This window comes from Pyxicephalus adspersus, chromosome 4, assembly GCF_032062135.1.
Source record: "Pyxicephalus adspersus chromosome 4, UCB_Pads_2.0, whole genome shotgun sequence".
In the NCBI taxonomy this organism is placed as follows: domain Eukaryota; kingdom Metazoa; phylum Chordata; class Amphibia; order Anura; family Pyxicephalidae; genus Pyxicephalus; species Pyxicephalus adspersus.
Window position 1 is genome coordinate 60,219,002 of NC_092861.1, and position 13,193 is coordinate 60,232,194.

General features: G+C 37.8%; 1 protein-coding gene across 1 annotated transcript in view; it reads left to right on the forward strand.

Annotated features, from left to right (window-relative positions):
- CLCN2 (chloride voltage-gated channel 2) overlaps positions 1–13,193 on the forward strand; it is a gene marked incomplete in the record, with an annotated part of 74,509 nt that overhangs the window by 26,674 nt on the left and 34,642 nt on the right. The window contains 6 exon segments of the mRNA XM_072408398.1: positions 812–940; positions 2,198–2,331; positions 5,171–5,248; positions 6,900–6,978; positions 11,374–11,499; positions 12,272–12,356. Of these exon segments, the coding sequence (XP_072264499.1) occupies positions 812–940; positions 2,198–2,331; positions 5,171–5,248; positions 6,900–6,978; positions 11,374–11,499; positions 12,272–12,356 (631 nt within the window).

Below are 13,193 nucleotides of genomic sequence, written 5' to 3' on the forward strand. Positions count from 1 at the left end.
AAAAAAAAAACTCCAGGCAATAAAAAAATGCATCTGGTGTCACATGTACTTATAATCCAGTACTCCTAAATGAGCCAAACCTTATTTAAGTAGTGTGCTTGCAACAGAAACAGATCTCTACACAAAGCCTTTACCCTGTCTTTAAAAAAGAAAAAAAAAAAGTTTCCTCTGACCAGGATTGTTTTGGTCATTGAGGTCCGCTGTAATATGTACAACTTGGACCCTCACTCCTGATCCTTCGTCTTTTATGTTTTACAGTCTAAGTAAAGGGGAAGGTGTATGGTTCATTTGTCTTTGGTCTTTGGTGCCCTCTCCAAGTTTGTTTAGGATATTAAATACCCAATAAACTAATCCAGACTAATTGAGATAACTGCTCCTTAAATCGTAAAGATCCCATACCAATGCTATGTGAATATACTACATTCACTTAGGGTAACAAGATGACTCTCTGCTGTTCTTTAAAACAAATGAAGTGTTACCTTTCATAAATGTGTATATCACTGGAATAATACAATTGAAGGTAGGAAATTTGTGTTATGTTCAATACATAATCATTTTGGCATTGTTCAAAATTAGCTTTTTATTTGCCACAATGGATTTGAAACATCAGAGAAAAGAAAAGCAACTCTTTTAAACGACATAAAAACGACAGAGGAGGAAACAAGGGTTCAGCAGATACAGGAAACCTGGCATAAACTAATCCTATGGCTCTTGTGAATGACGTTATTATGTGCATCATTTTATGAGTCTCCTTCCGTTTCTGCCAGTCTTTCACCACCTTTATTGTCTACTATTCGGTCCTCTTTCACAGCTCACAAGTGGATGTATGGCGGTTTGGAAAATAATATTTTTCTACAGTATTTGGCCTGGGTCACATATCCTGTCGTCCTCATCACTTTCTCTGCTGGATTCACACAGATCATGGCGCCTCAGGCTGTGGGTATGTGCAATGCTTGATTTGTGTCCTTGTGTCTGAGACCAACAAGTTCAATAAAGATGTTTGTACTGAATGGCTAGAGAAAACTTGGTAAAGTGAATGATCCTTTGAATGAATTGCTGCTTAAGCTCACTGTTGGCTAGCAATTTACCAATCCCAATATCTTGCAGTCCACCTTACATCATTGAAGGTTCTCAGCTATTTAGTAGGGCATTTTCTTTACCTTTACCTCTACATTTTCTGTTTGTCCCAGTTAATTCTCTTGAAAATATATTTTGTAAAATGTACTTAGATTTTCCAGTTTTTGCCATATTTCCACTTTTACATAAATTTCCAAATTTTACAAATTGTATGCATAATTATAAATGTAATAGGGATCCTGCACTCATTGGGCCTGATTTATTAAAGCTCTCCAAGGCTGGAGAGGATAGAGTTTCATCAATGAAGCTGGGTGATCCAGCAAACCTGGAATGGAATTCCCAGAAATCCTTTACTATTTGTTAGCAAATGTTTTGAATTCTGGACCAGATCCATTCCAGGTTTGCTGGGTCACCAAGCTTCACTGATGAAAGTGTATCCTCTCCAGCCTTGGAGAGCTTTAATAACTCAAGCTCATTGTCAGAAGGAAACTTAACAGAGGTTTCCTGTAAGATTCCTATGTGAAGTTACTGGACAGGTCATTCCTTGCCCTCTTCCTTCTGTTTTTCTTTGCATCTATGAACCTTGCATTCAAAAAGAAAGAAACTGAAGACAGCCAGCACATTTTCAGTATGAAAATATCAACACCTTCATCATGGTAATAATGCCAGAAACTATGAGCTATGTCTGACTGGTACACCACTAAGCCAGACATTAGTGACTTATGAACCACTACCCTGAATAAGGGGGAAGATGTTATACCCCCAGTATTTGAAGGATTTTTTGTTTATGGAAAATATCTTCATTGTTGGATTCTGATAGGTTTTTGTGCAGAAAAGATCCTGATTATTCTATACACTACTCTATGCAAATGCAGACTTTTGATATAGTTGTGCATTATACTAGAAAAACAGGAGCATTCCTTAAAACTTCAACAGGTCTGTGGCCTGGGTTCCTAAAAAAATGGGACAGTGTAACCAGAACAGAATACTACAATGTTAACCTCACTGTCACTGACTGCTTTATACAATCTGTGCTAACATTTGTGTCACTGATAGTTGCACCCCTTGTTTTTCTTCTGTAGACTTCCTATGGTATATTTTTTGTTTGTTTTTTGTCAAGGTTCTGGCATTCCAGAGATGAAGACTATCCTGCGTGGTGTGGTTCTTAAAGAATATCTTACCCTTAAAACATTTATTGCCAAAGTCATTGGACTAACTTGTGCCCTTGGTAGTGGAATGCCACTTGGAAAAGAAGTGAGTATGGTGTATCGGTATGTAATGTTATAGTCTTGGTATCTTTTATATTTTACTTGAATTATACTTTATTAAAAATACTGTAATTATATGAATTAGTTTATGCAAGAAATGTATGTTACTAAAGCTATTGACAATATGTATGTGTATAGGCAGTTATTCATGTATTAAAACATTTACAATTTCTTTGCTTCTAAATTGTCAGCTCTTTTTAAACAGAAAATAATTGAGAATCCATTGCTTGCTATAATCCGTCATATCCTTAAATGAAAGAGCATAATTGAGACTTGGCTGATGGTAGAAAAGCCTTCAATAAGCCCTGTGTTTTGTCTAAGCGAAGATGTATAAGCCTACATGCCATGGCCTAATTGTAAGCACAGGAAAGAATTGCAATTTGTCATTTGGTGCTGTGCATAAGATTTAAATAAGTACAGGTTCAGATGAAGAAAAAAAAATAAACTGTGCCCCTCTCCCTATTATTTTGCTAAATGGAATGAAGGTGAAGTGTGGTCCTATGATTGTTGTCCAATAGGAGCAATCTTCCTTTTTGTCAATCTTAAAAAATTAGCTGAAGGTTATTGCTGTAATGGCTAATTGTTGTGTTAGACATAGCAGAGATTAGAGGCACAAGCCCCTGCTAGGACATGGAAACTTGTGTCTTGAGAGCTTGCTATGATGGTTAGACATTGAAGTACTCTGGCTTGGGCTCCTACTTGCTGCTTGACCCACCCTTGGTCAGAGCAATTTTTAGGTGAAGCCCTAGCATCTTGTAAACTGGTGCGCATTCACTGGTTTCAGCTATAGAGAATAATGGGCACAGGGACGAGTAGTTCTAGGAAGGCCAAGGTTCTTTTTAGTTATACCTGGCTAACCTACAACATTTTAGCAGGAGCTAGGACTGATATGGTAATGCAATTGTGGGCCAGGACAGGCCAAGCAATAAGAGTAATTCTAAGCCTTCATTATAAAGAGAAGGCTTTATGGTGTGTTTTTTTTTCCTTAGCTGTGAATGCGGTTTTCACCACATTTTTTTTTGGTGATAAATTTATTAGTCATTTAAAACATATTTACCTAGATGGTTCACCTACAATGAATGTTTAATGTGCTATTCAATGTCACATTGTTTAAAAAATATAACTATTAGCCTATTGAAAAAAAATAAAAATGAGTGATATGCTTTTTCATGTCAGTTTTAATAAACTTTCGACTGTTCTGGTAAAAGATTAGATTTCTGCATGGTAAGGGGATCAAAAAATCTGAACTCCAGCCTTCCCTTCAGTATTATACAGTTGCACAGGGTATTCTTGTAGTGTAAAATCTTACTTTGATTTCACTGCGCACAGTGGGCTTCATTAGAAGCTGCAGCAAGTCAGATAGTGTCCACCTTATTTCCTGGCTGATGAACATTTAGTGGCATATTTCCTTCTCCTCCCCAACCTTCCAGACCTCTCTGACAGGCCGCTTTCATTCATTGGTTATCAGTTCTTTTAATAGTTATGGCTTGGCAAAACTAGTAATCCAAAAGCTTGTTTGTTGAGCTCCCTTCATTAAGGCTATGTACACACGTGAGGTGATTCTCGTACAATGATCGCCTCAGGGCTAGTATCAGACGAGAATCTGACGTGTGTATAGTGGTCATAAAACGTCATTCATAGATCCAGCCGGGTGGATCTATGAACGATAAGCAACAAACATCCTCCATGCAAGTAAAGAGAAGAGACCTCAGCTGGGTGCCGCTCGCTCATTCTCCCCCTTCCCCTCTCCATAGAGCAGAATGGTGCTGTCTGTACAGCGCTCGTTCATTCATCTTTCAGTCTTTTGTCACTGGAAAGGATCCCAAAAGATCCTTTCCAACGACAAAAGTTTAATGTGTGTACATTGCCTTAGTTGCTTGAGAACACAACATTTTAAAATTTGACTAAACAGTATTTTTTCCACAACTGGGTCACCACAGAAGACTGAAAAAATTGTTCGTAAGATGAAAGGTTGAAGGAAGAATATACTTTAAGTTAATCTATAATCTAGGGTTCTGAATTTCACCTTTGGAAGTTGTGGTCCAGGACAAGTACATTCATTAGCAGGAAATTATTGAGTGGATGGATATAAACCATCTCTACAGGAATGTTTAATGTAGTCATGCTCCAGTTTGTGGATGCTCTGTTACAAAATCAACAGCAAGTGTGCTAATAATTCATGAGATGTTGCTTTTATGTGACATAGTTATGTTTACGCTAAGTATAAATCAAGATTGCTTACTTGGCAATGCCAAAAGTTCATGATGGTTGCCTTAACAAAAGAAAGGAGTGAAATGTGTTTGTTGGTTCACTATTGCAGTTTGGACAGCTGCAATATATATTGTACCTTTACCTATTAAACCTTCTTTTCTTATAGGTGCTTGTTTGTTATATTTATTTCACAGAAGATACATTATGACCCTGACACCCTAGTGGTTAATAAAAAAAAAAAGAACATGAAGGTAGTTCTTTTTATGAATACATACAGATGCTTTATGGACTGAAATAAAACCCAAGGTTACACCACATGTTACTGATCTGTGATCTTACTTTACAATGTAAATGGCTGTGAAAATGCAGAATAGCTAGTTACCAATGAAACTCATGCATGCCAGTAAGATGTAATAGCTAGCACCATCAGCACACGAAGTAGAGACGACGCATGCATTATCTTGAAATCGGGTTACCTGCAAAAGTAATTCATAACGGCATTTATTTGTCTGAGCACAATATGTTTCAGTCAGCAGTCTGCCAAGGCACCATTCAGTCACATTATCTATCAAGGAGTGAATCTGAGCTGACACTTCTCTCTCTCATCTCCTCAGGGCCCGTTTGTGCATGTTGCCAGTATGTGCGCTGCTTTGCTCAGCAAGTTCATGTCGCTGTTTGGTGGAATATATGAAGTGAGTACAGAAGGTGACGTCCCCTGGATATTTGTTGCATGTCCCATGTTACAAGGCTGTTTAAGTGCAAATTATTAAACAGACTAACTGACGTGATAAATATACCTAAATATACTTAGTATGTTCATCTAAAGCAGGGGTCCTCAAACTTTTTAAACAGGGGGCCGGTTCACGGTCCCTCAGACTGTCAGGGGGCCGTACTATAGTTTGAAAAAAAACAGGAGAACATTCTTATGCACACTGCACAAAACGTATTTATTGTATAAAAAACATGAAAGAACAATACTATGCACAGCACACTTGCCGACCATTAAAAAAAAAAAGTGGCGTTTACTTTGGCTTTAAAATTGCTTGAGATTATTCCTCAATTCCTATGTGCATTGGAAAATGCACAGATAAATTTGAATTTTCACTGTGTGTATTGAAAATGCAAATTTATCTTGCATTTTCCATGCAAATGAATAATCTCAAACAATTCATTAATTTGCTTCTTTTTATACACCCTACCCTACACCCAACACTACCCCACACTTTTTATTAATTAAAAAAGGGCTGCTAAAAAAACTTTGTCAGTGTCTGCTACCTGTCACTCACTGCTGCCTTCATACATCGGCTGGATCACACTGCAGCACATGTGTACCTGATCAATGTGCATAGTATGTTTATACTATTTACAAATGTACATTGATCATGTACATTTGTGCTGCAGTGAGAACCAGCCTGATGTATGAAGGTAGCAGTGAGTCTCTGCTCATACCTTCTCTGCCTGATGGCTTCAGCCCGACAGCTCCAGCGTTACCCCGGCAACAGTGGTATCACGTGACCGGGTTCCCTGGAGTGCAGATGGCAGGCAGCCAGAGCTCAGGCAGGAGAAGCAGAAGAAGCAGTCTCAGCAGCCGGCGGGCCGGATGGACAACCCCAGCGGGCCGCATTCGTCCCGCGGGCCGTAGTTTGAGGATCCCTGATCTAAAGGGTTTTCACTGTTTGGGGCACTTCCAGCTGTACAATGTGCTCCTTGCTCACAGCATGGAACAAACAGATTTCACTTTCTAACCAACAATAAATCTTAACTGTAGTATTTTATTTTTAAGGGTTGAGTATAGCTTGGGAAACTAATATCTGTTCACATCTAGTATCTGTTCATTTAAGGACTATTGTTGGCTTTTCAAATTTAAAACATTAGTATTTGCCATATCCATATCCTGTAACTGCAGGGACTTACCGTAGACTGTCTGCTTTCTCACATCTTGGCCAGAATATTTGGCCTGATTTAATAAAACTCTCTAAGACCAGAGAAGATAGACAATAATGGGTGAACTTGGATGATCCAGTAAACCTGGGATGAATCTGGTCCAGGATTTAAAATATTTGCAAAAAAACAAATTCAAATGATATTAGAAAATCCATTCCCAGCTTTCTGAATCACCCAAGTTCACCCTTGATAGTCTATGTTCTTCAGTGTTGAAGAGTTTTTTTACATCAGGCCCAATGACTTAGAATCAGTGTATGTACATTTTCTGTAACCATTAAGCTGTTGTGCTTTGGAGAGTTATGGTGCAGCCTGATGCTACAACTTTGGCAGAGACAGGTTGTATTCTGCGCAATAGACTGCATATTTATGGCACTCGTAACAATATTTTTTGCTCATTAGAACGAGTCTCGTAACATTGAGATGTTGGCAGCAGCCTGTGCTGTTGGAGTTGGATGCTGCTTTGCTGCTCCCATTGGAGGTAAGAGGGCTGTGTGGGAAGAAGGGACAAGAAGAATAAAGCAATGTGAAGGATTCTTGAAGTGTGTGAGTGGTGTGTGTGTATAACACTGTGAGATGGATGATCAGGGGGCTGTGTGGGAGAGCTGTTTGAAATATGTGTGTGGGAGCCATCAGTTAGAGTTATGTAATCATCAGTGTAACATACCAATACATCAGGATTATGCTGTTCATTTACTCTGTTTGGAGTATGGGCTGTTCATTGTTAAGCATAGGCTTCTTAAAAACTGCAGAGCTCAAGGTTAAACGTACAATGGCCCAATTCTTTTAGTAACCAGTGTAGAACTTAAAGCAACATTCATTTGTGCATATTATTTTAAAAAGTTTGGCATTTCCATATCAAATTTCTCCCATTACCTAGGTTCTAGCATGTGAGTGGTTGGGTCTTCTTTCTAAAGTAAATTGTTTTTGAATTTTGCCCTTGTACATTTTTATCCCTTTTACACTAGCAACTCATATTTTAACCAGCAGAACCAATACTGAGCATAGTCCAAAACAATATTCTCAGGTTAGGTTTATACTTTATGCATGACTATCTGAGCTCTCCCTATGAAACCTGCCCGCCTCTAGGTCAGTTGGTCCCACATACAGATTATTACATTCTGTTTTTCCTCTAGTATATGACCTGCTTGTAGACCGTGAAAGCCTATTTGTTAAAGCTGATTTATTAATAAACTGAGATTAGTTGATATTATGGCACTGGAATGTGCTTTTCTGTGAACAGAGTTTCCTTAATCCATAATGTATTGTCCATGTTTCTGCCATCGAGATTCTGTTAATACTAAAAATATTTTTTTTTTCTTTCTTGCTGGAGGTTATTTGAGATGACTTCACATATCATGTGTCTTCCTGACCCATTAAAGCCAAGAGCAGTGCCAACTTCATCGTGTACTTACTTCATGTATGCTATGGCATCGCCCTGACCAAATACATTTAGGATTTACAACAATATAGCATATATATGTTTTTTGTTTTTTCATTTTTGTACTTTGATATTTTTTTTTTTTTTTTATTACATTCATTTTATTGGTTACCACAGGAAGAGACCTATAGTTTTTTTAATGATGATATTTATTGGGAATCTCCATTTTGGTTGTGAGAAAATATTTCCCACCAGGTCAGCAAGATATGCATTGCAAGGATTCTAGGAAACTTTTTTGCAGACCCATACATGGATCTGTTCTGTTGATATTGAGATAGACCATTGCACTCACTGACATCTCTTAACGCCTGCCTCTAATATTATCTTATGATCAGTTCCAAGCTTTTAATAACAATTGTTGTATAGCATGCCTTTTGGATGAGCTATATTCTTTAGAAGGATCTCTTCAAGATGAAGCTCCTAGAAGAGCCAGTCACTTGTGGACTCAAACACAAGTTTGAATACCTTGTGTTAAATTTTATAAATGTGCAGGCTTTTTAATAATAGATACTTTTTCACTATTGCATTTTTCTGCTTTGCGTGTGTGTGAGTATTCAGCTTGTGATCCAGGGGGTTGACAGTTTTTGCCCTGACAAATGGCTGCAAAAACTTGTGTCGAGTCACAAAGACAAGATTTAACAATCGACCTCCTTTACCTGGTGAATAGGCCTCCATTCATTTCATAAATATGTTATACATCTTGTCTAAAAATCCTACTGCCTAGTGCTCTCCAACAGGAAAGCAGACAAACCAGCTACCTCTACCTCAACATTTTTCTTGGACTCAAAGGTCTTTTTCATTTCATGAGGCTCAAGAAAGGTATCCTAGATGACAGTAGGGGTTATACATGCCAAGCCTAGATAACTTTATGATAGAAAAGAAGAGAAGGAAGTAGGCTTTTGCAGGCATAACAAATAACAAAAGATATTTAATTATTTAATTTTTTCACCTAGAAATAGCAGAAATCTGCTATGCTTACACAGCTAAACATATAGATTATTAAATAATAATACATCTGTGTCTCACATTACATCACACAGGATTATATAGTTAAATGGTCAGAAAAATGATAGTCTTTACTCTCGATGCATTTCGCCTATTGGCTTCTTTAGGGTATTTTTTTGAGACCAGGGCTGTTAGGTATAAACATAAAAAAACACACACTTAATGTATGATAAGTTCATCATGATAGGATGCACAAGATATATAGTATGTAGATATTTCATTCATAGAGTATTCCCAAATAGATAATATGATCGAATGTCAACTTAACATGAATAAAAGTGGTGTTCTGGAAATTAATTATTTATATATATATATATATACACACACACATAATAATTGCATAATGTATGCTTACTGAAAATTGACATATTGTGTATTAAAAAAAGAGTGGAACAGAACTTACTTGGGTATAGGATGGCCAATTATAAATAATCACAATGTTAAGGGATGGTGAATAATATCAATTATCGATGTGTCAATTTATTATAAAATGATTTGGTAACCTATATCAAAAACGTCCTCAGACAAACGGAAATGCCTGTGATACTGTGAAGTAGTAAAGCTAGATTTACTTACTGATGCCGTTGGTATAAAGTGAAAAGGCACGAGGCGCCAGCAGCCAGTCAGGGAAAGGACTGTAGCTGCTGGCATCTCGTCCTAAATGGGTTCATTGAGGATAAAGGCCCTGATTTATTGCACAGTGAGGCTAGGTTATACACCAAACCTGGAATTGATCTGGTCCAGGATTAAAAACATTTGCTAAAGCAAAAATCTATTCCAGATTTGCTGGATTACCCAGTTTCACTGATGAAAGTGTATTCTCTCCAGCCTGGGAGAACTTTATTAAATCAGGGCCATAGGCTTTAGCCAGAGGTTGCATATGCGCACAAGCCCTCATACATGTATTGTATGGGCTTCCGCCCACAGTTCAAGAGATTGGAGGTTGTGCCTGTGTGATTGACTACATGGAGCTGAAAGGAGTAAACTTCTGCCCTTGCATCTATTATGCGCCTGGATGTTTATCTATCATAGGGCGGAAGAAAGTATAGTTCTGCCCTTAGAACTCTAAAAGTTTGTGGCCAGCATATGTAAAATTGTGAGATAGTACTGGATTTTAGGGAGGTTACAGGAACCTCCCAGGGGTAGGAGACGTTTATATCCAAACCCTCTCATAGTCAGCCTTCACTTGCACTAGAAAGAAGCCTACAAAACCTACTGCCTAGTGCTCTCCAACAGGAAAGCAGACAAACCAGCTACCTCTACCTCAACATAATTTTGGGGTTCAAAGGTCTTTTTCATCATGAGTAAGAAACAAGAAAGAACAAACAGAAAAAAAATGTATATTAAAAAAATGCACGATTAAGCATATGGGGGAGGGGGTCCTCTCCTTGCCTTTCTTCTCTTGGGTAAGTATTTAGTCCTCAAAGTAGAACAGTAAAGGGGGAAGGCTAAAGCTTAGCTAGCAGATAGTTCAATATGTATACAGCTAACAGGGACCCCAGGACTCCAAACTTTAATTGACAACCCAAGCTACCTCCTTGAGAAAACCTGCCTTACATACCGTATTTTTCACCGTATAAGACGCTCCGGAATATAAGACGCACCCAATTTTAAAGGAGGAAAATCTAGAAAAAAAGATTCTGAAAGATTATTCCCCTTTTGATCACTCATGTGCCATTCATACCAGTATTCCCCTTCTGATCACTCATGTGCCATTCAAATTCCCTTTCTGATCACTCTGTGCCTTTCAAATTTCCTTTCTAATCACTTTGTGCCATTCAAATTCCCCTTCTGATCACTCTGTGCTTTTTTTCCACTGTACGGCAGTTAGGACAGGGAACAGTAGGGGGCGCTGTGCCGGCTTCTTTCACTGAAGCCAGGAGAAGACACGATGCTGCCACAGAGGAGAAGAGACACACGCTGCTGCAGAGAGGAGAAGAGACACACGCAGGATCGGGTATCGGGTGAGTATCTTATTTTAATTATTTTATAACACATTTGTCGTATAGGACGCACCAACTTTTCCCTCCCAGTTTTGGGAAAGAAAAATATGTCTTATACGGCAAAAAATACGGTATATATGTTGACTGTTGTACCTTGTACTTATCACTGGACACAAATTTTGTCATAAGTGAGATGTATACATCTTTTAGGGTTGTACCCAATTATTTTAGTATGTTTAAAAAAAAAAAAAAGATGGAAGTCAGAAATATTCCCTTTAAAACTATTGCCACTCCTGTATATGCTGTGCAATTTACACCTTGAAAGGCCCTCTGTGCCTTAACAAAGTCATATATCTTGTGTATCTTAATTCGGAATGTGGTGTTTTTTTTTTTGTTTTTTTTAGGGATCCATATATATGCATTGTTGAATGTGTGTGAAAGAAATAATGGTAAGGCTATGCTTTTTTTTTTCTTTTTACAATTGCAGGAGTCTTGTTTAGCATTGAGGTCACTTCAACATTTTTTGCTGTAAGAAATTATTGGCGTGGTTTCTTTGCTGCTACCTTCAGTGCTTTTATATTCCGAGTCCTAGCTGTATGGAACAAGGATGAGGGTAAGCACAGATACTATTTAGATTTGATGTTTATAGTCCACAACCTACATGACAACTTTAAGATCCTGTGAGAAACCATTTTAATAGAGAAGGAAAGGTTGGGAACTATTGTGGTCAGTAGGTGGTAGGAAATCTTGCAAGTGGGAGCACTGGCAACATCCCATAAGGGCTTTTACCCTTTCCTGTTTTCACCAAAAAAATTGGTATGGCTGTACATGTACCAGATTGGTGCATGTATGTAATACTTTGATGGGAGCAAAGCCTTCATTTTTAGTAGTGCCACCAACAATCAACATTTGGTGGTAATGTGGAAAAACTTCAGGGTTTAATGTTAAGATGCAGCATTACATACATTAATCACCACAGTGCTATACTAAGCACACATGGAAAATGACAAATTCTGTCCTGTTGCTCACAGTAGTACAACTGACACTTCATACTACGTGTTTTGTATCCACCTCTGCCTAGAAAAGGCCCTATAGACAGCTGGTCTGTATCATTGTATAAATAACCTCACAGTTCTCACAGTGCTGGAATTGTGACCTATACCCTGGCAGATTATCTGTACTAATAGTTCCGCCTTCAAGCAAGTATTGCCCTTATAAAAGCCATTTCTCGGAGTTGCCTAGTGACAGTTGCTGACATTGGTTGTAATATTACTAATTGCCATGATCAAAAGACTAAATGTGACTGGCATTGCTGATGAGACATCTTATACTCGTTTAATGACCATCTTCCTTGATCCTCACCAACCTATATGGTTTTATTTCAGAGACGATAACCGCTTTATTTAAAACCCGCTTTCGTCTGGACTTTCCCTTTGACCTACAAGAACTTCCAGCTTTTGCTGTGATTGGGTAAGTGTGAGCCATATGATTGTTACTACACCGGTATGAAAGAGTTTGACCTAGGAATGCAATATTTTTACAGAAATTACTATATTTTTCCTGATTCTGATGATGAAAAGCATTGGTTGCTGTTTGGCAGCACAAATATTTTTTTCTTTTTTCACATAAGGTTCATTGTTTATTTGTACTTGTGTGTCTTACATTACTTGGTCATTATCTCACCGTGTAACTCTAGTTATCTGTTATGTGATCTCAGCCACAAAATGTACGAATAAAAACATGTTTATTGTTCTTATGTAAAATAGAGCCCACTCTGTCTGCTGGACAGCTATATAAATAATAACTTGTTGTATTTCTCTTTAACCATTTTCTGAGGATATGGTTGAATGTGCCAACATTCCACACTCCCTACACCTACATCTGCAGGAATTCAGAGTCTGCAATTGTCTGCAAGCCTAATAATTTGCCTATATTTTGATGTCCAGTTCAGATGAACCAAAAGGTTCAAAAAAGGGTAAATGCAGACAAGAAATCTGCTTTAGAGGAAAAGTCTGTTCAATAGTCCTTCATATACCAACAATGATCTCACCAATCAATGCAAAACCTAATCAAAAGGGGATACATACCACACAATTCTCAATTCCGAAGACCTAAGATGTACAATAACATAAATAAAGTAACAAGTTGTTTGGTATATAGGGTATTGAATTTTTATTGTACACAAAGTAAAAATGCACTATAATGCAGTAATAGTAGAGGTCTAAAAACTATAACATATTGATCAGAGTTCACAGAGAAGTCTTTAGAAAGGGGCAAACTGAACATCTTACTATGGTTTTTAATTTA